General features: G+C 36.3%; 1 protein-coding gene across 7 annotated transcripts in view; it reads left to right on the top strand.

The window, feature by feature from the left end:
- Nucleotides 1–23,259, top strand: part of PHTF2 (putative homeodomain transcription factor 2) — a 119,971-nt gene that overhangs the window by 84,523 nt on the left and 12,189 nt on the right. For 4 of the 7 annotated variants that reach the window (XM_032873272.1, XM_032873269.1, XM_032873270.1 and 1 more), the window contains 6 exons: nucleotides 5,076–5,262; nucleotides 7,124–7,279; nucleotides 12,002–12,220; nucleotides 18,753–18,881; nucleotides 20,206–20,478; nucleotides 20,688–20,819. In XM_032873272.1, the coding sequence (XP_032729163.1) occupies nucleotides 5,076–5,262; nucleotides 7,124–7,279; nucleotides 12,002–12,220; nucleotides 18,753–18,881; nucleotides 20,206–20,478; nucleotides 20,688–20,819 (1,096 nt within the window). Of the gene's footprint in view, nucleotides 1–5,075; nucleotides 5,263–7,123; nucleotides 7,280–12,001; nucleotides 12,221–18,752; nucleotides 18,994–20,205; nucleotides 20,479–20,687; nucleotides 20,820–23,259 lie in introns of those variants that run through there. The other 3 variants (XM_032873274.1, XM_032873273.1, XM_032873276.1) reach the window with 2 other exon arrangements.

Genomic DNA, 23,259 nt, shown 5'->3' with positions numbered 1-23,259 from the left:
CTCGGCGGGGAGCCTGCTTCTCCCTCTGCCTCTGCCTGCCATTCTGTCTGCCTGTGCTCGCTCTCTCTCCCTCTCTCTCTGACAAATTAAAAAAAAAATCTTAATAAAAAAAAAAATTTGTCCCCTTACTGGTATTTACATTAATCACTTGATTAATGTAATATCTGCCAGATTTCTCCATTGTAAATTTGTTTTTCCCTTATAATCAACAAATGTCCTATGCGGAGACACATTAAGATTATAAAAAATAACTCATTCCTCATCCCACCTTCACCTTCTAGTTTTAACATGCATTGATGATTATTACTAGAATTATTGCTATGATGGTTGCCAAGTGGTGATTTTTTTTCTAACTCCATCATTCCTTCTGCATTTATTTGGCATTTTTCTGTAAGGATAAGCTTTCCCCTATTTATTTACTCATGGATTTCTATTTTATTCAATTTATTAATGTCATTATTCATTTTGATGATCAGATTGGCCTAAATTGGCCAATGGAACCCTTTGAGCAGTTTGTCTTTTTTGATATGTCCCTTTCATTCTTTGATCACTTTCTTTCTTTTTAGGGCTGCACAATGTTTTAGGTTCAGTTTATCCTTCCTCTGCCTCAGCCCTGGAGTCAGTCATTTCTTTGAGGAGGGTGGTAGAAAGAGAGCAAGGTAGAGAGCGAGAGTGCCAGAAGTGCTTATTGCTCTTGTGGTGTTACTACCTTTAGACCTTGGGGCTAGGGCTAGGAAGGTGTGTGTGTGTGTGTGTGTGTGTGTGTGTGTGTGTTCCTCTACATTTATATTTACCTCTGTATTTAGATGTATTATAAGCCATGGATTTGCAATGATAGCTCCAGTTCAAATACAGTACCTCAAAGTTCATTTGATCTTGTCCTTGTATCTTCCTTCTCTATCACTGAAAAACCCGGTTCCCATTTGTCCTCCATATTGATTCAGTTAATTCTGGATGTAGCCCCTTCCCAATCCCATCAGGCTGCACCTGACACCTTGCCTAAACTTGTCTTCCAAGCAGGCGCCATTCTTGGCTGCGGCTGGGTTGCCCCTGCCGTGCTGTGGCCACGGTTCTCCTGCGAGAGGTATTACTACCAGCTACAGCCAAGCTGCCTCAATTTGTATTTTGAGCTACTTTGTAAACTCCGAGGGTGGTATGTATATTTAGTATTTTCTTTGTCCTTGCAGCTTGGTTTGCAACTTACGTGCATTTTCTTGAGAAAAATCAGCAAGCTGCCAACTTACTGTTCACGCCTGAGAGTGTCCTGTGTGCTTCGAGGAGATAGTGAGGAAAGAAACAACCCAGAGGAGACTGCAAGTAGGCAGAGATAAAGGCAGATAGCTGAAAGGTGTGTGCTGTGGGTACTACTAGTGCTTACCAGTCTTGACCGGGTCTCAGTAAAGAAGGTGCACATTCCCCTCACAAAATCCCTGAAGCAGGACTTACTACTGATTCTGTACCCTTTTCACAGGGCCCTTATCTTTTTGCCCTCTAGGGTTCTGGTTCACTCTGCAAGTTTTCAGCCACTTTTTCTACTCTGACTACTGACCTCCAGGGAATGTTTTAAACTGCCTAGTGATCTAACAGGTTTCCTAAGCCCCTGAGGTCCAGCATTTCTGTCCTTCCTCCAAAATGTTTCTCCTCTTGCCTATCCCCATTAATGGTTCTACCAACTTTCCAGTCTTCTTTTCCCTTGTTCACCTCCTTTCCCCCGTTTTTCCAGTCCAGTGTAATTTCCAAGAAACTTCACAGATACCTTTCCAGCGCCCGCCTTCTCTGTCTTTTGAGTTTCTCACTTCTTTGGGATATCAGGAACTTTACCTCCCTTGGTCTTTTTCTACATCTGCATGTTGCACAATGTTCAAGCCCAGTGTAATTTCCAGGAAACTTCATAGATACCTTTACAGCACACACCTCTTTTTTTTTTTTTTTTTAATAAATTCTTTTTTTTTTTTTTTAAAGATTTTATTTATTTATGTGACAAAGAGAGAGATCACAAGCAGGCAGAGAGGCAGGCAGAGGCGGGGGTGGGGGAGCAGGCCCCCTGCTGAGCAGAGAGCCGGATGCCGGCTCGATCCCAGGACCCTGAGATCATGACCGGAGCTGAAGGCAGAGGTTTATCCCACTGAGCCACCCAGGCGCCCCAACGCCTTCTCTGTCTTTTGAGTTTCTCAAATTTTTAAGATATTAGGATCTTTACCTCCCTTGGTCTTTTTCTACACCTACACATTGCACAAAGTAACGGGGATAATTAGTAGCTGATGTTTTTATCACTTTTTTTTTTAAGATTTTATTTATTTATTTGACAGAGATCACAAGCAGGCAGAGAGAGAGGAGGAAGCAGGCTTCCTGCTGAGCAGAGAGCCCAATGCAGGGCTTCATCCCAGGACTCTGAGACCATGACCTGAGCTGAAGGCAGCAGCTTAACCCACTGAGCCACCCAGGCGCCCCTATCACTTTTTATTTTATTTTATTTTATTTTATTGTTTTTATTTCTTTTATTACAGAGAAAAGGTACAAGTTTTCTCTGTACCTTTTATTTTCTGTTTTTGCCCTTCCTCCTCTTTAATCCATTTTCCTCCTTCCCTCTGCCACTGTTTTTCTTTTTTAAGATTTTATTTATTTATTTATTTGACAGTGAGAAACACAGCAAGAGAGGGAACACAAGCAGGGGGACAGGAGAGGGAGAAGTAGGCCTCGGGCTGAGCTGGGAGCCCAATGCGGGGCTTGATCCCAGGTCCTGGGATTATGACCTGAGCCGAAGGCAGATGCTTAACGACTGAGCCACCCAGGCGCAACTCCCTCTGCTACTTTTAAGTGGTCTTTGTTCTGTGGCTCTTTCCCATGGTCTTGCCATGTCACTTAGGGTCATATAGAAAGAAAAGGGGTCAGAAGACAGGACTTCTGAACCTTGGAACTCTGTTGGGATGTGTTCTGAATTATCAGAAAGCATCAGAGCTCTGTGAAGCATGTAGGAAGTGAGGTCTGTCTGTCCCCTTTAGTAACCTTGCAGGAGAAGGTCAGAAGGGAGGGGGTCTGTTTGTATAAAACAAAAACTTTCTGGGCTTTGATGAGTGTGTGAAGAAGAAATCCTATCAGGGACTATCCCCAGGAGTGGGCAATTGGAGGTGGTATAGAGAATATAATTAACCTCATGGTCAGAAGGTCTGTATTCTAGTGCTAGCTTTGCGTCTAAGTGGTTGTGGGACCTTACATTAGTTGCTTAGACCTCTTTATATTTCTGATCCATTGTTTCCAAAATGAACATTTAAAATAGGTGAGGTCTAAGGTCCTATACAGTTCTAAAAGATTCCAGTAGGACTGAGTAACTCTAGCGTTAAAGGTAATTCTTTTGTATGTTTGTTTTTTTTTTTAAGATTATTTATTTATTTGAGAGAGTGAGAGCACTCGCAAGCATGGGTGGGGAGAGGGGCAGAGGGAGAGAGCAGCAGACTACCCTCTGAGCAGGGACTTCACCCCCCTCCCACCCACCACCACCCGAACTCTGGCTCATCCTAGGACCCTGGGATCATGACCTGAGCCAAAATCAGACACTTCACAAACTGAGAGCCACTCAGGTGTCCCTCTTTTCTGCATTTTGAAACTTTTGGTTTTTTGACTTGTATGAAGGCAATATACTAATTATTTTTTTTCTTGCAAAATGGGTACTCTGCAGAAAATTCAAGGGGATTTATTTAAGTTAAATGCAATTACTTTTCAATAGATTTCATGATAAACTTAATCTGCATTGAGCACATTTTAATTTTGTGTGGGTCTTAAACTGTATTTCTACTAACCATTTCTTTTGGATAGCTTTCTTTCACCCACTGTAGTCTCTGAAGAAGATCCCTCAAGTTTTAGCCTATTAATCAAAATGTCTTATTTATTACTTTCCATGTTGTATTTTGTATATTGAAAAAATTAAGTTCCTATAAATGAAGAATGTCATTTGTAGCCTTTTAGGTAATTAATGGCTACATGATAGTACTATTTTTTCAGGACTATTTCAGTGGTTGAAAGAAGTTACTTCTTTATTTTTTTGGTTTTCTTCATTTCTACTTCTTCCATTATTTAGAAACTTGTATTATAAAATTTTCCTTTTCTTTCATATTTTTATGTTAGAGTAGGTCCTATGGTTCCTTTGTACACTAAAATGAATTTATCAGAGATATTTATATATATATACTAAAAGTATTTGGGTAAATGGAACTGTTAAAACCAAGTTAAACCACTAACTGCAAATTAATCTAATAATTATAGAAACTTTTATTTTTTAAAGATTTTTATTTATTTATTTATTTGACAGACAGAGATCGCAAGTAGGCAGGGAGGCAGGCAGAGAAAGAGGAAGGGAAGCAGGCTCCCTACCCGGCAGAGAGCCCGACACAGGGCTCAATCCCAGGACCCTGAGATCATGACCTGAGCTGAAGGCAGAGGCTTTAACCCACTGAGCCACCCAGGTGCCCCAGAAACTGTGTTTTAAATAAAATTTTACAATACATTGTTAACCATAATAAAACTGGCAAAATTTTGATCATAGATTTTGCACAAAGACCAAGTGATTTTGACCAAGAGTCGTTTGATAAGTTAGGGCATGTCTCTTAGAATTGCTATTTGTTAAGACTTAAAAACCTATCAGGTAAGCTGAATGAGGACATTGATTTATAATTATTGATTTATTTTATATGGTAAGTATTATATTTTTTTTTTTTAAGATTTTTTTATTTACTCATTTGACAGAGATCACAAGTGGGCAGAGAGGCAGGCAGATAGAGAGGGGGGAAGCAGGCTTCCCACTGAGCAGAGAGCCCAATGCGGGGCTCGATCCCAGGACCCTGAGATCATGACCGGAGCTTAAGACAGAGGCTCAACCTACTAAGCCACTCGGGCACCCCTATAAGTATTATATTTCTAAGTTACTTATTATAAAAAAAATAAGGTAGCCATTAAACTTCTGAGAAATAACTACTAGATTTATAACTACCAGATTTAATTATTAACAGATCATAATTTCTCTCAGTAACGCATCTAAAATAAGCAAGTCCACATAACATGCTTTTGCAATTTTTTTTTAGATCAAAGAAAGCAAAGAATTCAATTGATAAATCAACGGAGACTGACAATGGCTATGTATCCCTTGAAGGGAAAAAGACTGTTAAAAGCAGTGAAGAGGGAATCCAAAGCCATGAACCTCCGTGTGAAACTGTTCGACCAGAAGAGGCAGCCTGGCACCCAGGAACACTGAGGAACATTCCCAGCAAAGTAAGTGTGATTTTTAAAATGGTTTGCTTGTATTAAGAAGGGCATGTATTGCATGGAGCACTGTATGTTATATGCAAACAATGAATCTTAGAACACTGTATCAAAAACAAATGATGTACTGTATGCTGACTAACATAATAAAAGAACTAAAAAGATAAAGAAAACACAGGTTTGAACACACACCAAAAAGATTAAAATAAAAATAAAAGTTTGCTTGTATAATTTTACATCAATGAATGGAAAGTGACTTAGACATTGGAATCACCTTTGAATTCTGTATTTGCTCCAGAATTTATTCTGTGAGCCATTACACATCACACTGATAAAACTGGAAACCAAATAAAGTTACATGAATAAATTTGATTTTCAGTGTAACATGGCATCTTGTGAATTGATTGATTGATGCTCCAATTTTTCCAAAATGCTAAGGCACTTTATAGTTGATGTTTGTTGAACCTTGTCTTCTCATTCCTCATTTGTGTTTGTGTGCGAATTTGTTTAAATGGAACATCTACATTACTTTAGAAACTGAACTAGAAATCTGGCCTTTCATTCTTATACCCCATAAGAAGATACTACCTTGTTTTTTCCTAACTTCATTACCTTTGTGGTCAACACATTTGTTTTTAATTTGGAAAAAAAAATCTTATTGAGGATATAGTTAAGAATAACAACTATTTGTTTACTTTTCCAAAATAGTAAAGAAATCCTGCATTTGTTGTAACAAAGCCTAATGCAGTATCATCTCTGTCTTCGTTTCACTGAATTTTTTGGGTTAAATAGTTTTTTCTTTAAAAATAACTTACAGTAAATTGGGGCGCCTGGGTGGCTCAGTGGGTTAAGCTTCTGCCTTTGGCTCGGGTCATGATCTCAGGGTCCTGGGATTGAGCCCTACGTCGGGCTCTCTGCTCAGCAGGGGGCCTACTTCCCCCTGCCCCTCTGCCTATTTGTGATCTCTCTGTCTGTCAAATAAATAAATCTTAAAAAAAAAAAAAAAACACAGTAAAAAAAAATTATGGACAAATTAAAAATGTTTCTGTTAACATGTAGAAATGTGAGCATGAATATTTGTGTTGATTTTTCAATTTTGAGTGAAGTATGTGCTAACTACTTGGCAATACATGTGTTTTTATTACCGGTAGCTATACAATCAATAGCATGGGGCTGCAGTGAAATAGAGTCGCTTACTCTGAATTTAGATTTTTGAAGCATTTAGCTCTCTGATAATGTGAGCCTCACATCAATATCATCACGCAACAGATTAGTTTTTAGTCATACAGCTTTCAAACACATTTTCAGCTATTTGTTACCTAATAAAGTTACATGAGAGGAACATGAAAATATCAATAAAACTTGAGCTCTGGGGCTCTCAATTTCAGAATTTCCAAAATCTGGAAGTCTCATACAAATTGATATGCACATAATGTTGTCTGTGTTACATATACAACTCCACTTCTTCCTGCCTCGTGTCATTATTAAATCATTGATGGCATTTGGGGTTTGTAGAAATACTGTAATTAATTCATCTCCTTTTTCTCAGCTTCTTTTAAATAGTCTCTTTTCTACTTTTATCCTATTTTATATTCTTAATTTTCTAAGCTATTTCAAATCCTTTCCTGAACAGAAATGTTATAGGACAGTATTTGACAAATGGCTGTTGAATTACTCTTAAAGTTAAAATAACAGTATAGTCACTAATGTAAGACATTTTTAAAGAAGATCAGGTAATACTACTCAATCACTTTGAGGTTTTTGAAGATATTTGAAGGTGTACCTGCATGTACGTATAATTTAAAATTTTGCAGTTTTAAAGCTACAGTCATAAATTACCAGTAATTCTCTTTGTGTACTCCCAACTTAGGATACTCAAAGGACAATAACAAATGTCTCTGATGAAGTCTCCAGTGAAGAAGGTCCTGAAACAGGGTACCCCTTACGCCGTCATGTGGACAGGACTTCTGAGAGCATTCTTCGGAACAGAAAGTCACACCATTATAAGAAACATTACCCTAATGAGGTATATACTTTATCCTTATGTATATGCATACGTACCTATTTTATGAGTTACTAATTTACAACTTCTTTCAACAATTGAATATAATTATCGAAGTAAATATTTCCCATCAGTATCAATTATCTTGTTATATGATCTGGATTTATAGAGTAACAGTTTTAGATTTAGGTATTACACACATGACAGTGCTACACATTTTATTCATTTTGTGCAATATCTCTGAAGACTCATAAGTTCAGTTGTTTACTTTTAAAGACAGCCATCCTAGAGAGACACTTTGTGAACTCCTGGGTTAGTCTTTTTCACAATTTGAAAGGCTTTATAGCTTCTGGATCATAGCAGAGTTATTCTAAGTGACTTTCTTCATGTTACTATCACTAGTTATTAAGTTGCCCATTCTATAAAATTCAATTCTTGTTTCTTCGATTCTGTCTTTATTAATATTTTTCTCTAAACAGTTTTATAACTTTATCACATCTCTTGAAGGTATCACATCTCTTGAAACCATTTCAATAGAAAAAGAATTTCATTCAAATGTATTTTCAGTTTTTATTCTAAGGACAGAACATTTCATTATCTCACTTGAAGGCAAATGTCACTTATGACACTTTTTTGATAAACATTGCCTTCTCTTTTTAGACTGTATTAGAATTTTTTTTCTTGATGATGTATGGCATCATTTGCAAATGATGATTTGAAAAATCATATATTATGCTGTGCTGGAGTGTGAATACCTTGATTGTTTTAAGCTGAGAAGAGTTACTTGTTCTTCATACAATCTTCTCTGTGGTTGAATCTCTATGCAATCTTAGCAGTGACTGTAGCTGGGTTTCTTCTCTCAGTGGCTGCCATTGGACACAACTAATGCCACTGTGTCTGCTGATTGCCTTCACCGAGATCATCTGATAGACTGTCCCCTGTTCCTTGTGAAATTCAGTCTTGTGAATTTCTCAGTCTTACACTAAGTACAGTCAGAAACCAGTTTGTACTGCAAGGGATTTAGGGCCTTCTATAGAAGGAGGTCTTCACTCTCCAACAGATAAATTGTTTGGCTTTGAAGGTACTTCGCTAACCCCAGAATCGTTCCCTTCTTGGTTTGCAGCTATAGGTTGAACTCTTGAGATTCTTGAAGGGCAGATCAGTATCCTACTGACCTTATCTCTTAAATAAATATGTTGCCTAAAATCTTCTGGATTTCAAGCTAAGTAACACCGTTAATTAGCTAGTAGGCATTGATTGTTTTAAATCTTTTTTTTTAATGATGTAAAAGACTACCTAAAAATAAAACCTGGTCTTCAAATTCTTTATCTGCAAAGTAGGGAGCTTTAGATTAGAAAATATTTTAAAAGCTGCATTTCAGTTCAAGAAGATTTTGATTCTCAAATCAAGCTTAACCTCAGGGTATTTTAAAAAAGCAAAAGAAAAACTCCTTTGAAGAAGTAATATTGAGACAGGATAGAACAGTGTTGTAGTGTTTTTTACAACTTTATGTATTTATTATTCTGTTCACTTCAAATTACTGGTGATATTTTTCCTTTAAGGGTGAGACACAAAGAAAGCATTTTGGAAGGCACTTTGTGTCTAGGTAGAACTCGTGGTCTTCACCATAAACTGACTGGTTAGGACACAGCCATTTGTTTTAAGCCTCCCGTATGTCAGTGTCTATAGATACACTTTTAGGGATTTTTAGTTTTTCTGGAAGAATCATCCAATCTTCTGGTGGTGTGGGAGTAGTAGATACTATACTAGGCAGCCGTGGTGTTTGGCATCAAGGCGTTTGGGGGTTTGAGGTGGTGATCTTGTCATTTAGTGTGTAGACTTTCACTTAACCCCCATTCCTTCTACCCCTCAACTCTCCCACCCCGACCCCTGCCCCAGTTTCTTCCCTTTTCTGCTATCTGCTGTGTATATCTGGTTGTCTTCTAGTCTTCTAGTCTCCTGGATGATGGTGGTGGAGTTATTTGATTATCTGGAATAAGAGGTATCCTGTGGAATTAATAACTTCCTTTAAGCATTTACCCTATTTCCTACTCTCTCCTGCTTTGTTTAACTCTACAAGTATCTTTCAGTTTTTGTTCCCTATTGAAACTTAGCTTTTCCTCTAATGGAGGTAGCATTTGTTGGGAAGCATAATGAAGAAACCATGGGCTTGGACTCAGAACGTTTAAGTGACTTTGGAAAAATTGTTTAACTTCTCTGAGTCTGTGTTTCTGTGTCTGTACAGTAGAGAGAGAAGACTGCCCACATCAGATTGTTAATATTAAATAAGATTATGCACAACTGCCTGGCACAAAGCATTGATGTTATAAATTCTTCTTCCCTTCAAATAATTTTTATCCCCTTAATTCGATTATATGCTCAGTTTTAACTATCTGTCTAAAGATCTAAAATAAGCAGACCGAACCAAATCAAATGATCTGTTAACTTGGCTATTTTCTTTAATCCAAAAATTTCTGATTTTTAGACATTTTTCAGCAGTTTTTAGTGAAATTCAAAGTGACCATTAATCACCTAAATGTTGCAGGCAAAATTCTGTTTGACATATAAGTGGTTATAAGTCATAAATTTTAGATTTTACATTTGTAAAATGGCCCACTTATTAATCAGTATTTGACAAGATACTTTTATAAAGAAAGGTATTTCCTTATCTCTGAAATCACCCATTAGTTTTAGTTAAATAATCATGAGGCCTTTAATCTTGTATTTCTGTATCTGATTAGCAAGTCTGCATCAGAAATTAGTCATAGATAATAAGTTAGCTTTACCAAAATTTTTTAAATTAGCGATTGTTTACTGGTTACTTAATACTTTCTGTACCTTACTATCTAATGAAAGCAGTTGTGATAAAAACTGTGTATGCTTCAAGTACTCTGGTTGACATTAATGAATCAAACATTTTTGGAGTGCTTTTTATAAAACAAAGCAGACTCATTCTTACCTTTTTTCTTTCTGAAATTCTTTTCTTTGAAAACATCTTTACTTCTCGTTCAAACAAATAATTCTCCTCCCACAAATAAATCCCTAATCAACACATTAAATATATATTCATGGTGTCCCATTCTAATATCAGTAAATTAATTATCAATCACCTGTCTCATTCATTCAAGATATTTTGTTACGTATGGTAAAGGTGGCAAAAAAAATTGGTTTTTGTCTTCTGTTGACTTACAGTGTATTTGAGAGTTACGACTTATTGAGAATATTAAATACATCAACATTTAATAACATAGACAGTATTACAGATGCTGAATAGCAGTGTAAAATTTATTGTCATGAAAATAAATAATAATACCTCACTTTAGGGACAAAGGGAACACTCTGAATAGAGCGCTTCAAAACTAATATTTGTGGAGCCCCTGGTTTGTATTAAAAGCTACACTCCTCATTTAATATTCAGTGTATCTTTAAGAAAATAGTTTTATCCCCCATTGCCAGAAGATTAAACTAAGGATCAGAAACAAGGTAAGCCAGCTAGAAAGGGATAGAAATGGTGTTTTCCTGACACTTGGTGAGGAGGCTGTAAAGGAAAGTAGGATACAAGGTAGACATCTAATCAGAGGCTAGAGGGACAAAGAACCAGCTGTGTTTAGGGGCCAGGGAGTAGCCCAGTGTCACTGGAGGAGAAGGTTGTAGTAGGGACGAGTGGAGAACAAAGTCAAAAAGTAGCACATTTGAAGACAAGGCTGCTGGTGAAGGAGTTTGAACTTTATCCAGAAGAGTGATGGAAGCCAAAGAAGGACTTTGGTCAGAGGAAATGGGAAAACAAACAAACAAACAAAAAAACCCCAGCTCACTTTAGGAAGATTAATCTGGAAAGTAGGGAAGGCCTTTCAGATAGGGGTCAATTAGGAGGCTCTTTATAGCAAACAAGGCATGGGTGATAAAGCCTGAACTCTGGTGATATCATGAGCAGAAGAAAGGGATACATCTAAAACATTTTAAAGGTAAAACTCACAATCTTAGTGACAGAGGATAAACCTGAAAATTTCAGCATACTTGGCTATAAGGATGGCTGTTACCATTCTTTATTCAGTAAAAGTTATTTTGAATTATTAAATGAAACTTTTACTCAAAAGTACTTATTTTGTACAATAACAACTTCTAGGAAAAAAGTAAATTGATTAGAAATTACCTAACTCGTGCCTTTTAGTTTTTCACCTCTGTACCATAGATTATCTCAAAACATGAATTGGCAATTATCTTCCTGGTATAGATTATTAATTTTACATTCATTTATTGAACTTCTGTTTGAAAAACTAGAACAGTAGATACATGAGATCTACTCTTGCTAAAAAAAAGAGAGTAAGAAAATAACTCCATTAAACACATCAGTTAAATTTGGTTAATATTCAATGATAATATAATACCAATATATATCCTGATAAAATAATAGCCATGTAAACCTAAGCTAGTCTCTGCCTGCCTGAATTTTGAACTTTGTATAAAAATTTAGGAGGAAACAGGCACAACCTTTGCATGCAAAACAGCACTTGAGCTGAGATGTGAAATCAAATAAATTTTTTCTTTTTTTTTTTCAAATATTGATATGAGGAAATTTTGTTATTCCTTAAAAACTAACATATTTTTAATGTTTGCTCTCTATTTCACTGTCACTTGACAGTGTGTTGTTGTAGCAAAAAGTAGCAATGTATGGTTTTGATAGAATCCTTTGAGTTGGAAAGGGTACATAAATTGTATTAATGTCAAAGAATATCTTGATTTCAGGATGCCCCTAAATCGGGTACTAGTTGCAGCTCTCGCTGTTCAAGTTCCAGACAGGATTCTGAGAGTACAAGGCCAGAATCTGAAACAGAAGATGTATTATGGGAAGACTTGTTACACTGTGCAGAATGCCGGTCATCTTGTACCAGTGAGACAGATATGGAAAATCCTCAAATTAATCCAAGTGTGAAAAAAGAATATAGAGACGACCCTTTTCATCAGGTTGGTTTAAGTATTGGGTTATTTGGGGCTCTTAGTCCAGCTTTTTTGAATGTATGTACAAATTTTATAGAGGTGAAAAAAAGCTTACATTTAATTAAAATAATATTCCTGTGATTTTTTTTTTTTTTCCTTCTGGCTTCATTGGAGTGTAGAAGTTCAGTATTTATATTATGATTGTATCTCTTACCTTGCAAACTTATGTTCCTGAGAAGTTGTTGGTAAATGGAGTTTTATAAGTCAGATTGTGTTTAGATGCATTAGTCCTTTTCTCATTCAGCATACTTCATGGTCATATCAGCACCCATGGCCTTAACTCTACCTGTAAGACCACAATTCACAAATCTATATCTCATGAGTATCAGATTTCTATCTCTCAACAGCTTTAGCAATTCTATCCAACAGAAATCTAATGAGAGTCACATACGTAATTTTGAGTTTTCTGGTAGCCTCCTTTAAAATGTTTAAAAAGGTGAAATTAATTTTAATGTATTTCACTTAACCCCGTATATTCAAAATGTAGCTAGTATGAAAAATACTAATGAAATATTTTACTCTTTTTATACTACATCTTCAAATCTCTTGTGAGCCCTTTGAGCACATTTCATTTGGACTAGCCACTTTTCAAGTACCCAGTAGCAACCTGTGAGTAGGGTGCCGTATTGGACAGCACATGTCTATGCCATATCTCTTTTTTTAATGTCCCACCAGTATCTCAGATTTAATCAAACACCCCGTCTTCCCTTATAAATCTGTTTTTCTTGTAGCTCTCAAAATCTTATTGAATAACCTCTTCATCCATCCACTCACCAGTCGGAAATCCATGGTCATTTAAAATTCTCACTCTTCCTCTTCTTTCTCTTATGTAACTTCTCATCAAATCCTAATAAAACCAACAACTAAGCTCTTAGAAAATTAAAGTAGGAGGGGAACTTACTTAACCTGCTAAAAGGTAGCTACCAAAGAACCTTCTAAAAACCTATCATATTTAATAATGAAATTTTAGGATTATTTCTATTAAATGCAGAAACATGTCAGATACCCAATATCTCTGCTTTTTCTCTCTCAAAATCCTACCAGTTATGTTTGTCTTTCTATCTGGTAGAACTTAGACTGATTTTAAGTCTACATTAAAGAGCAAAATGTTGAGCGTAACTAAAACAATTTTGGAAACAACAGGGAGACTTCCCTTACTGCATATAAAAATTTACTTTAAAAGTATAGTAATTAATAAAGGTAGTATGGTATAGTTGTATGTTATGGCCTGAATGCCCAGCCCCTCCCACCTGTCAGTTCATATGGTGAGACCTAATGCCCAAGGTGATGATATTTGGAGATGGGGCCTTGGTTGGGGGTGATTAGGTCTTAAGGGTGGAGTGTCCAGGAGTAGGTTTAGTGCCCTAGTACAGAGACCTCAGAGAGCTCCTTTGCCCCTTTTACCATGTGAGGCTACAGCAAAAAAAAGGGTAGTCTTTGAACCAGGAAATAGGATCTCATCATACACTAAATCTGCTGGCACTTTGAAGTTCCCAGCCTTCAGAACTGTGAGAAATAGACATCTGTTGTTTCTAAGCCATCCAGTCCATGGTATTTTGTTAATAGCAGTCCAAGCAGACCCAAGGCAGTATGTAAACAAATAGACCAATGGGACAGAATAGAAAACCCTGAAGTAGTACATGTCTACATGGGTTCCTCTAATATATGATGTAAGTGACATTATGACCAGTGGGGAAAGGATGGACTCTTCAGTATATAGTTGTAGGTCAAATGATTACACAAAAATATATTCCAGATAGTTCCTAAATGTGAAGAAGCACATGTTAAATATTTACAAGAAAATATAGGAGAAAAATCTGTTACTCTTGGTAAGAAAAGAATATTGTATCTTATTTCATTTCATTTCATTTTATATTTTAGACAGGGTGAGTGGCAGGTGAGAGGGAGAGAGAGAAATAGAGTCCCAAGTAGGCTCCATGCCCAGCACAGATCCCAATGTAAGGGCTTGATCTCACAACCCTGAGATCATGACCTGAGCCAGAACAAAGAGTTGGTTGCTTAACCGACTGAGCCAGCCAGGCACCCAAAGAGAAGAATTTTTTAAAGAAGATACAAAAAACTCAAGCAAATTTAAGAAATGAAGAGATTAATTTGAATATCCTAAAATTTAAAAATCGGGGCTACAAATTAAGCCATAATCATTGTTAAAAGATAGGGAAATAGAATTGAGGGAATATTCTGGTCCCCACTCCCCAAGATGTGAGATATTTAAGTGTATGTGTACATAGGGGAAAACCAGGAGGGAAGGACTGAAGAGATACTGAAGAAGAAGTTGTTGAGTGAGGTTTCTTAAAGTGCTGGAGGGGAAGCAAATCTAGAAGTTTTGCCTTCGATAAGTAGGAGAACACATCTGCTGCTGAGATAGGAGGAGGAGGAAGTGCACGGAGGAAAGTAGGATGCTTGAGGGTGTAGGAGGTCTTTTAACAATAAGTGAGATGATAGGATTGGGGGCTTGTAGATGGTGGTGAAGGCTTGAAGTTATCACTGGTGGGCAATGGAGAGTATGTGTGTGCATGTATTCAAGTCAGTGAACGCATTGCATATTGCTGAGGGTCTAGCTGGAATCTGAAACCACGAATTGTGGTTGCCAGTCCACACACTTGTGTGACGTTCTCTGGAATCTAGTTGTGGTGATAAGTAATAGCAAACATTTAAAAAGTATTCACTGTCTGGCAGGCACTGTGCATAGTAATCTTGATGCGTTATGCCACATAATTCTCACAACCTATGACAATGCGATGTATTTTGTATAGATTTATTTTGTAGATGAGAATCATTGAGGCTTGGAATTAAATAATGCGCCCAGAGTCACCCAGTGTAGTGCTCAATAAATAGTTGCTATTCAAGGGACAGGAGAGGCCAAGAAATAATGGATATGGTAAGCATCTAGATGTGTTAGATTGAGAATGAAACGAAACCAAGAAAGGACTATAGATTAAAGGATGGGTGTGTTCAGAAGTATTTTAGAATTGAAGTTTTGAGACACCCAGTAAGAGGAGCTGTGGTTGAAGACTCAATTCTTAAGTTGAGCCAGTTCAGTGTGTTGACAAGGTCTAGGCCGTGGCCATGGGAGTAGCTGTAGGTCCCTGGATTTTAAGAAGTGAAGAAAACAGTGAGCAATCCATGAGAATAGCGTGTTGGATGAGTCATCTGGGTATTCACCTACGTCACTGAGCATAATAACTGGAATTGAAGTTTAGGAAAATGCCTGCTAGCTATTTTCCCAGTGATACCATAAAGAGGTGTAGAAGCAGGGACCATGTGTTCTTTTGCTCATTGTTGAATCACACAGTGCTTGGTACACAGTAGGTGTTTAAACAAAATTGGGTGAATGAATGAAAGGAAATACATTTTTTTAATGCATGCTATCAGAATAAATTGACCCTAAATCTCTCATACCACTCTGTTCCTTTTCTGATAAGATTTTTAATGCTCTAGTCTGCATATTAATTATAGTATCATAGGCTTACATTGCTTTTGCTTTTGGATTAAAGACTTGATTTTATACACATTATTCTCAGGCTTCTAAAAAATAACACCAATATTTTCAATTTTAATAATAGCCAGGTAATGGAAATTAGCTCCCTTTAATGAAAAGCTACCAGTTTTTTTCTTATTTGAGGTCTATATTAGGTTTGGAGGACCGTTTTCTGCCCACCATAAAGACTGAAAAACCCCTCCTTAGGAAGAAACAATGAGCATTTGAATCCATGTGTTCTAGTTAGGATGTTACCAAATTTGTAGTTTTGTTTTGTTTGGCAATAGTAACTGAAACATTTCTACAGCAGAAAATTTCTCTCCTCTAGTCATGGCTGAGTATATGATAAAGTATGAGGCCATATTCAAGTGAAATTTACTTTTCGGTAGGCAAAGACAGATTTTAAGGGGTACAGCTCCCACAGATAGAAACTCCATTAAAGCAGTTGTTGTGGTGAATTACTTAAAACATCGCCACCGTTTAATGTTAAGGTTTTGAGGCAGTTCTGAATGAACACAGAGCAAAGCAGTTGAGCTTTTGAATGAGGATAAAGAACAATCATTGAAAGAGTTCCAAATTTTGGATTGAAAAATTTACTGAGAAGAACCTATGTGATAAAATTATAAAATGGAATTATTTTCTCTGATGTTTTCCTTGAGCCTTTTTGAAAAAATGTTTCATGTAGTGCTGTTCATACACTGTAGGCAGTACGTGTTTCAACAAGACTGCTATTTCAGAATATATTTCACACAGATAAAGAGCTGGTTTTTTTGTTTTGTTTTGTTTTTGTTTTTCAATTAATTCTTTTTTAAAGGTACCAATTTCTGGTTGCTCTCTTTTCTCCTGCCTTCTGGCTTTCTACTAGAAGTAGGAAGATGGTATCAAATACTAGAGTAACTGCAAAAGCAGCTGGGCAAAATGAATACTTTTGGAAAGAGGGTGAAGAACTTCTTGAATTCCTATTTCTCTCTCTAGATGGACCTTCTTGATATGCCTTGCTTCATGTAATTGGGAAGTCTTTAATTCACTGCTGACAAACTGAGAGTTGAAAAAGATTAGAAGCCTGTAAATCAGTGGTTGAAAACTTGCCTCTCAGACTGTACACTCTGTACACTGTATACACTGAAAGACTTCACTTTCTCCCACTTGGTCCTGGCTTTGTAGTTCCATTCCATTTCATAATTAACTAGATTTCCTTGGAAAGTTTGATACATATATTCGTACAAATTACTTCTTTCCTAGCTAGAATATTGTGGAGTATTTGTGTAATTAAGTGGATAGGTAATAACTAGTATCTTACAGTTTTTAAGGCTCTCCAGTAGTGAAATATATGCTGTGATGGTTAATATATATTAAAATACTCTATCTTTGGAAAAAAGATAAAGTTTTAGAGGAAACTTCTTCATAGTCAAATGAACTACATGTAAAAGAGCTTTACCAATAATATGGCTACTCGCATTACGTAAAGAAAATTAATGTATAAGTCAGAATGATAATTACTTTCCATATCTGTTTTCTTACATATTATTAAAGTGTTTTTTTATATCTTAAATCAAAATGAATCAATGCAGTTCTATTTTCCCTACAGGAAAATATTATATTCCTTAAGTTTTCAAAAACATATCTTTACCATATTTTAATCACATTTTTATTCTTCAGAGAATAAATATAAGTAGATTCTTCTGTTCATTGTTAGAAGTTATTTTAATGAAATACATTGTATAAATTAGTTAGCAATACTGTAATGTAAATAGATTCATCCCATTTTGGGGGTCTTTTTTTTTTTTTTTTTTTTTTAAGATTTTATGTATTTATTTGACGGAGAGATCACAAGTAGGCAGGCAGGGGTGCGAGGGGGGCGTGGAGCTTGCTCCCTGCTGAGCAGAGAGCCCAATGCAGGTGTCGATCCCAGGACCCTGAGATCATAACCTGAGCTGAAGGCAGAGGCTTAAGGTACTAAGCCTCCCAGTTGCCCCTGGGGTCTGTTCTTTTAATGTTAACTTCTCTTATCAATATCTGATAATGTAAAGATTGGTGTATTAATTTTATTGCTATCTTTAATCTCCAACTATCCTATTTTTGAAGTTTTATTAATTTTTTTAAAGGTTTTATTTTTAAATTATCTCTGCACTCAAATGTGTGGCTCAAACCCACGACCCCCACATCAAGAGTCACACACTTCATCTACTGAGCCAGCCAGGAGCCCTGCAGTTTTATTTTTTAAATTATAAAGCTAAAACAAACAAAACAACCCCCAAAGTTAAACATCTGATCCTTTTATTAAGGCTTTCAATTTTTCTTTTCTCTATTCTTGAAATGTTGAGAGATGTTTTATCCTTGGGAAGGTACTTCTAGTTCCATGTGTTTCTATTTGCAACATTTACTCTAAGGAAAAAAAAGTTAAACTGATTCTTTGGGGAATTGCTAGATTAAAATATCAGAAAAGTAATTAAATCAAATACTGAGGCTGAGGTGTGAGGGAGAGTCTCTTGCAGGATGAGATTATATCACCATTTAGTCTTTCAAAGAGGTTAAATTGTACCTGTCATGTGCTTTTGTATTGAATGACCATAAGCTGGAGAGTCAGGAATATGAACAAACTGGTATCCATTTGTCTTGGAACATTAGTATATTAGTAGCTATGTGAACAGATTGACAACTGAGTGCTTTTGCTGACTCGTTTTACAGGATTTTTGAACAGTAGCTTGCCTAATACCTGTTATAGGACGTTCTTAACTTACACATTTTTTATAACTGTAATTTCTTATGCCCACTGCTCAATGTATATGCTAATCAATATTAAAGAATTTTAGTGTCACTGATATTGGGGGTGTGTGTAGATACACATATACCCATGTTCAGATATATATATGTTCTATTTATAAAATATGATATATGTATTCACCAGTTTGTTTTTTTAGTGTCATTTATTTATGGATTCACTTATTTCTGTTTATTTTTTATTCATGGATTCACTTATTTCTGTTTATTTTTTCGTAGAGTCATTTGCCCTGGCTCCATAGTTCCCACCCGGGATTAGAAAAAATCAGTGCTATCGTATGGGAAGGCAATGACTGTAAGAAAGCAGACATGTCTGTGCTTGAAATCAGCGGAATGATAATGAACAGAGTGAGTTTTTAAATTCTGTCCTTTTAGTTCAAGAATAAGACAGCGATTATAAATATATTAAATAATTACTAGGAGGTCGTATTTACAACTTACCTCAATTCTTCAACCTGAAAAAGACTGTTACTTGTATTTGGCGTTGATGTAAATGGTGAGTTATCACCAAACTACTGTTTGGTGCTGTTTTCATTCTTCTAACGAAGAGTAGATGGTACAATCTAAAATTTTCTTTTATGTTATTCTTTCTTTGCTTTTCATGGGTCAAACTGAGGAGCTGCTACATACACAAGTGTTGATGAAGGCTTATTTTCTCCTGTATCATTCCTCCTGCTTCATTTATTTATGAGTACACCAAAAGTTCAAATAGAATATTTGTCTTCATACTTGCTTGGTCACTTAAATAGATAGAAGTAATGCAGCTAGTGGTGTAAAAATCTTGAGTAGTTTGAGGTAGAGTACAAAAACTATGGGTTTTAATTTGCATTTCTATTAAATTGTGTCTTTTATCAGATCATCAGTTTTTAAATTTTATCTAGACAGCTAGTCCTGATTTAACTTGCAATTCTAAATTTCTTATCTGTTGCGTGACAACTATGATGCATGCTTTCTGAATGACAAAAATTAAAGTAACTGCTCTAGAAATTGATCTCCTTCCTATTACTTTTGCAGAAGTCTCTGGAGATTTGGATCTAGTTGGTTTTCCATACCTTAACTGCCTGTGAACCAGCAGGTCATTTACAGAATGTTTAATATGATGATAAAAGTTAGCTGGTATTTAAGATCCCTCATAGACTACCAGTCTTATATTTCCACTTAACTTTTCTAAAAAGGTTTTAGAGTTTAAGGAGATATCCATTTGTATTTTGAGCTATTTGAAGAAAAACACAAATTGCAAATTTATCAAATAAGTAGAATCCTTGATTTTTCTTTTTATGAATTGAGCTTAAGTAGATGTGAGATCTTCTCATTCTTTTTAATATTAAAGTGTCTATGAATATTTCTAACTTTTGAAATAATGAGGTACATAGAATTTTTTTTCCAGATCTAGGTAAGACCAACATAGTTTATCCTTTTGCAACTATTTAATGAATTAGAAATCTGATAATGAGCTATTTTTAAAAACAAAGACATAATGGCTTATAGTTTCCCTGTAGTATGCTCTCCAAACATTGAGTCAATTTAAATTTCATTATTTGTGTATTAAAACTCATATATTTTAACAAAATGTTTCATATGGCTGTAAAAAAATAATGCTTGATAGGAGCTCATTTTACTGTAGATAAGATTTGTGCATCTTTTTTTTCTTTTTTCCTCTCTTTCTATAAAGGTGAACAGCCATATACCAGGAATAGGATACCAGATTTTTGGAAATGCAATCTCTCTGATCCTGGGTTTAACTCCATTTGTTTTCCGACTCTCCCAAGCTACAGACTTGGAACAACTCACAGCACATTCTGCTTCAGAACTTTATGTGATTGCATTTGGTTCTAATGAAGATGTCATAGTTCTTTCTATGGTTATAATAAGTTTTGTGGTTCGTGTGTCTCTTGTGTGGATTTTCTTTTTTTTGCTCTGTGTAGCAGAAAGAACTTACAAACAGGTGGGTATAATACAGAATTCTGAATAGAGAATATTTTATCCTTTTCATATTTAAAGAATTCCTGAAGTATTTTAGTATTTCATTAAATCATTTTGACCTGCTAATTATTTTCCTGTTTTGTTTTTGTAGTACTTGAAACATACTTTCTTAATTTTTGTTTTTCTATGGTAATCTACTTGAAAATTAATACATATCCTAATCTTTTTTAGCGATTACTTTTTGCAAAACTCTTTGGACACTTAACATCAGCAAGGAGGGCTCGAAAATCTGAGGTTCCTCATTTCCGTTTGAAGAAAGTACAGAATATAAAAATGTGGCTATCTCTCCGGTCCTATCTTAAGGTAGAATGATGGTGATAAAAGTTCTCTTAGCATGCTTACTCCCTATGAGAGTTTTAGTCTTTTTGTCAATATGCATGTATATCTAAATGTGTAGTCACCTGTGTACTAACGTGGTGGTGCTATGTGGCCATACTTAGTGTTCTTTTCATTCCATATGCAGAAACCCAAAATCGGTGTTTAACTGGTTCTTTCTAGTAAAATACCTGAGGTCTAAAAGGCTTAAATACATTTTAGGTAGATTATTCAAGATCAGATTATCCTAAATATATCTTTTTTTAAAAAATTTATTTCTTAATCGAAGCATAGTTAACACACAATGTTACATTAGTATCAGGTGTACAACATAGTGATTCACCTTCTTTCTATGTTACGCTATTCCTACCACCAAGTGTGGCTACCATCTGTCATCATACAGCACTATTACAATACCATCAACTGGGGCACCTGGGTGGCTCAGTAGGTTAAAGCCTCTGCCTTCAGCTGAGGTCATGATCCCAGAGTCCTGGGATCAAGCCCCACATTGGGCTCTCTGCTCGGCAGGGAGCCTGCTTCCTCCTCTCTCTCTGCCTGCCTTTCTGCCTACTTGTGATCTCTGTCAAATAAATAAAATCTTTTTAAAAAATTATTAAAAAATTAAAAAAAAAACAATACCATCAACTGTATTCCCTAATCTCTGCCATCTATTCTTGGGACTTACTCATTTCATAACTGGAAGCTGTACCTCCCACTCTCCTGTACCCATTTTGACCATCCTCTCACCCGCCTTCCCTCGGTCAACCATGTTTGTTCATTGTATTTATAGGTCTGATTCTGCTTTTTGCTTGTTTATCCATATGTTTTGTTTGTTTAGGTGTGACATCTTTTTTTTGTAAATCTCACCAACTTCTACTCATTAAAAAGCTTAAAACATTTTGTTTGTACCTAGAATGGTTATCAGAAACCAGCAGAGGGAGCCCACTGCTTAAAAAAAGAATTTTTAAAAACTAATCAATGAGTAGCCTCACTGAAGTGGCCTAGCTTGTAAAATATTTTATTTTATAAAATAAATATTAGCTTGTAAGTTAAGCCATTCTTTTCATGCTGTTCTTTTCCTTTAATCTTTTAAAATAACTTCCCTAATTATGGAAATAAGATATAAAAATGCAGGAGGGAAATGGGAAACATCTAAATTAGGTTTAGGAAAGCACTTCTGAGGATTATTTCTTTGCTGCATTAAGACACAGTGATTTTCATTATTCATGGAGTAATCAGGTCTTAAAGTTGACCCAAAGACCAGAAACCTTCTGATATACCTAGATCTGTACTTTTTTTTGAAGTAACAATGAAAGAAGTAAACAACAAACAACTTTGCACTATTTGTCTAACCTTCTATTTAAAAAATTCGTTATTCTGTTCATTGATTAAACCTGTTAGTCTCCACTGGGAAATGCTAAAAATTGGCTTTCATTATTTTGCCCACTGTGGCTTTTCTATTGTATGGAGGGATAAATACCATCTTTGTTACGTAGCTTAGTAAGAAGCCACCTGGAATTCCTCATTATCAACCTTAAGGAGGTCTTGCATTCTTTTGTATATTGTTTTGCTTTATTCAGTAAGCATTTACTTATCGTTAACCATGTAATATCCACTACTCAGGACACGGAAGTCTCCGTAGCTTTAGGAGCTTATATTTCAGCGAGGGAAACACGTAGCCCTAGACCTAGGAATTATCCTTGGTAGTCACTTCCCTCTTATATTTCCAACATCCAACTTACCACCATTTCCTACCTTTTCTACTTCCAAAATATACCTTGGGTCCATTTGATGAAGGTCTAGAATATAGGTGAGGTTCCGTGGGGTGAGGTCCGGAGCCGATGACCAAGAAAGAATTCTTGAGACATCTTTGGTGCAAAATGGTGGTATATTAAAGTATGGGGGACAGGACCTGAGGGCAGGAAGAGCTGCTGCCCCGGGTTGTGAGGGGTAGCAGGTTCTGTACCATGGGGGCGGGGGAAGTAGGGAAGAGGGAGGTTTCAGTAGAACTTTCATATGCTAAAGAGAACCTACAAGATACCAGATACCAGAGGCCTTACCATTGCCAAGGTCGTTCTGCCCTTTTTAGCAAGCTATTAAGATAGTTGGGAGATTCCTAAAGAATGTCATAATCTTGTCCCACCCAGGAGTGGGGGTGGGGGTAGGTTGCCGGGTGTCAGCTTTTGCTTTGTCCTCTGCCAGCCTTCTGTTCCCTCTTCACATTTGCTTCTTTGTTTTCATATCTCACACCCCCACCTCCACCCCCCCCCCCCCCCCCCCCGCCACTGAAACTGTCAATCATCTGCTCTGGGCTGCTATAGTTGTCTGTTTCTTTGGCCTCCCTGCATTCAGGTTCCCTCCTTCCAGTACATTACTCAAGTCTGCCACCAGCGATCTTTTCGAAATGCAGATTTTGTCATATAATTCT

This window comes from Lontra canadensis, unplaced genomic scaffold (assembly GCF_010015895.1).
Source record: "Lontra canadensis isolate GAN:19392208 unplaced genomic scaffold, GSC_riverotter_1.0 scaffold48, whole genome shotgun sequence".
NCBI lineage: Eukaryota > Metazoa > Chordata > Mammalia > Carnivora > Mustelidae > Lontra > Lontra canadensis.
The sequence above is the reverse complement of the archived record's forward strand: the minus strand, read 5'-3'. Positions and strand labels throughout refer to the sequence as shown.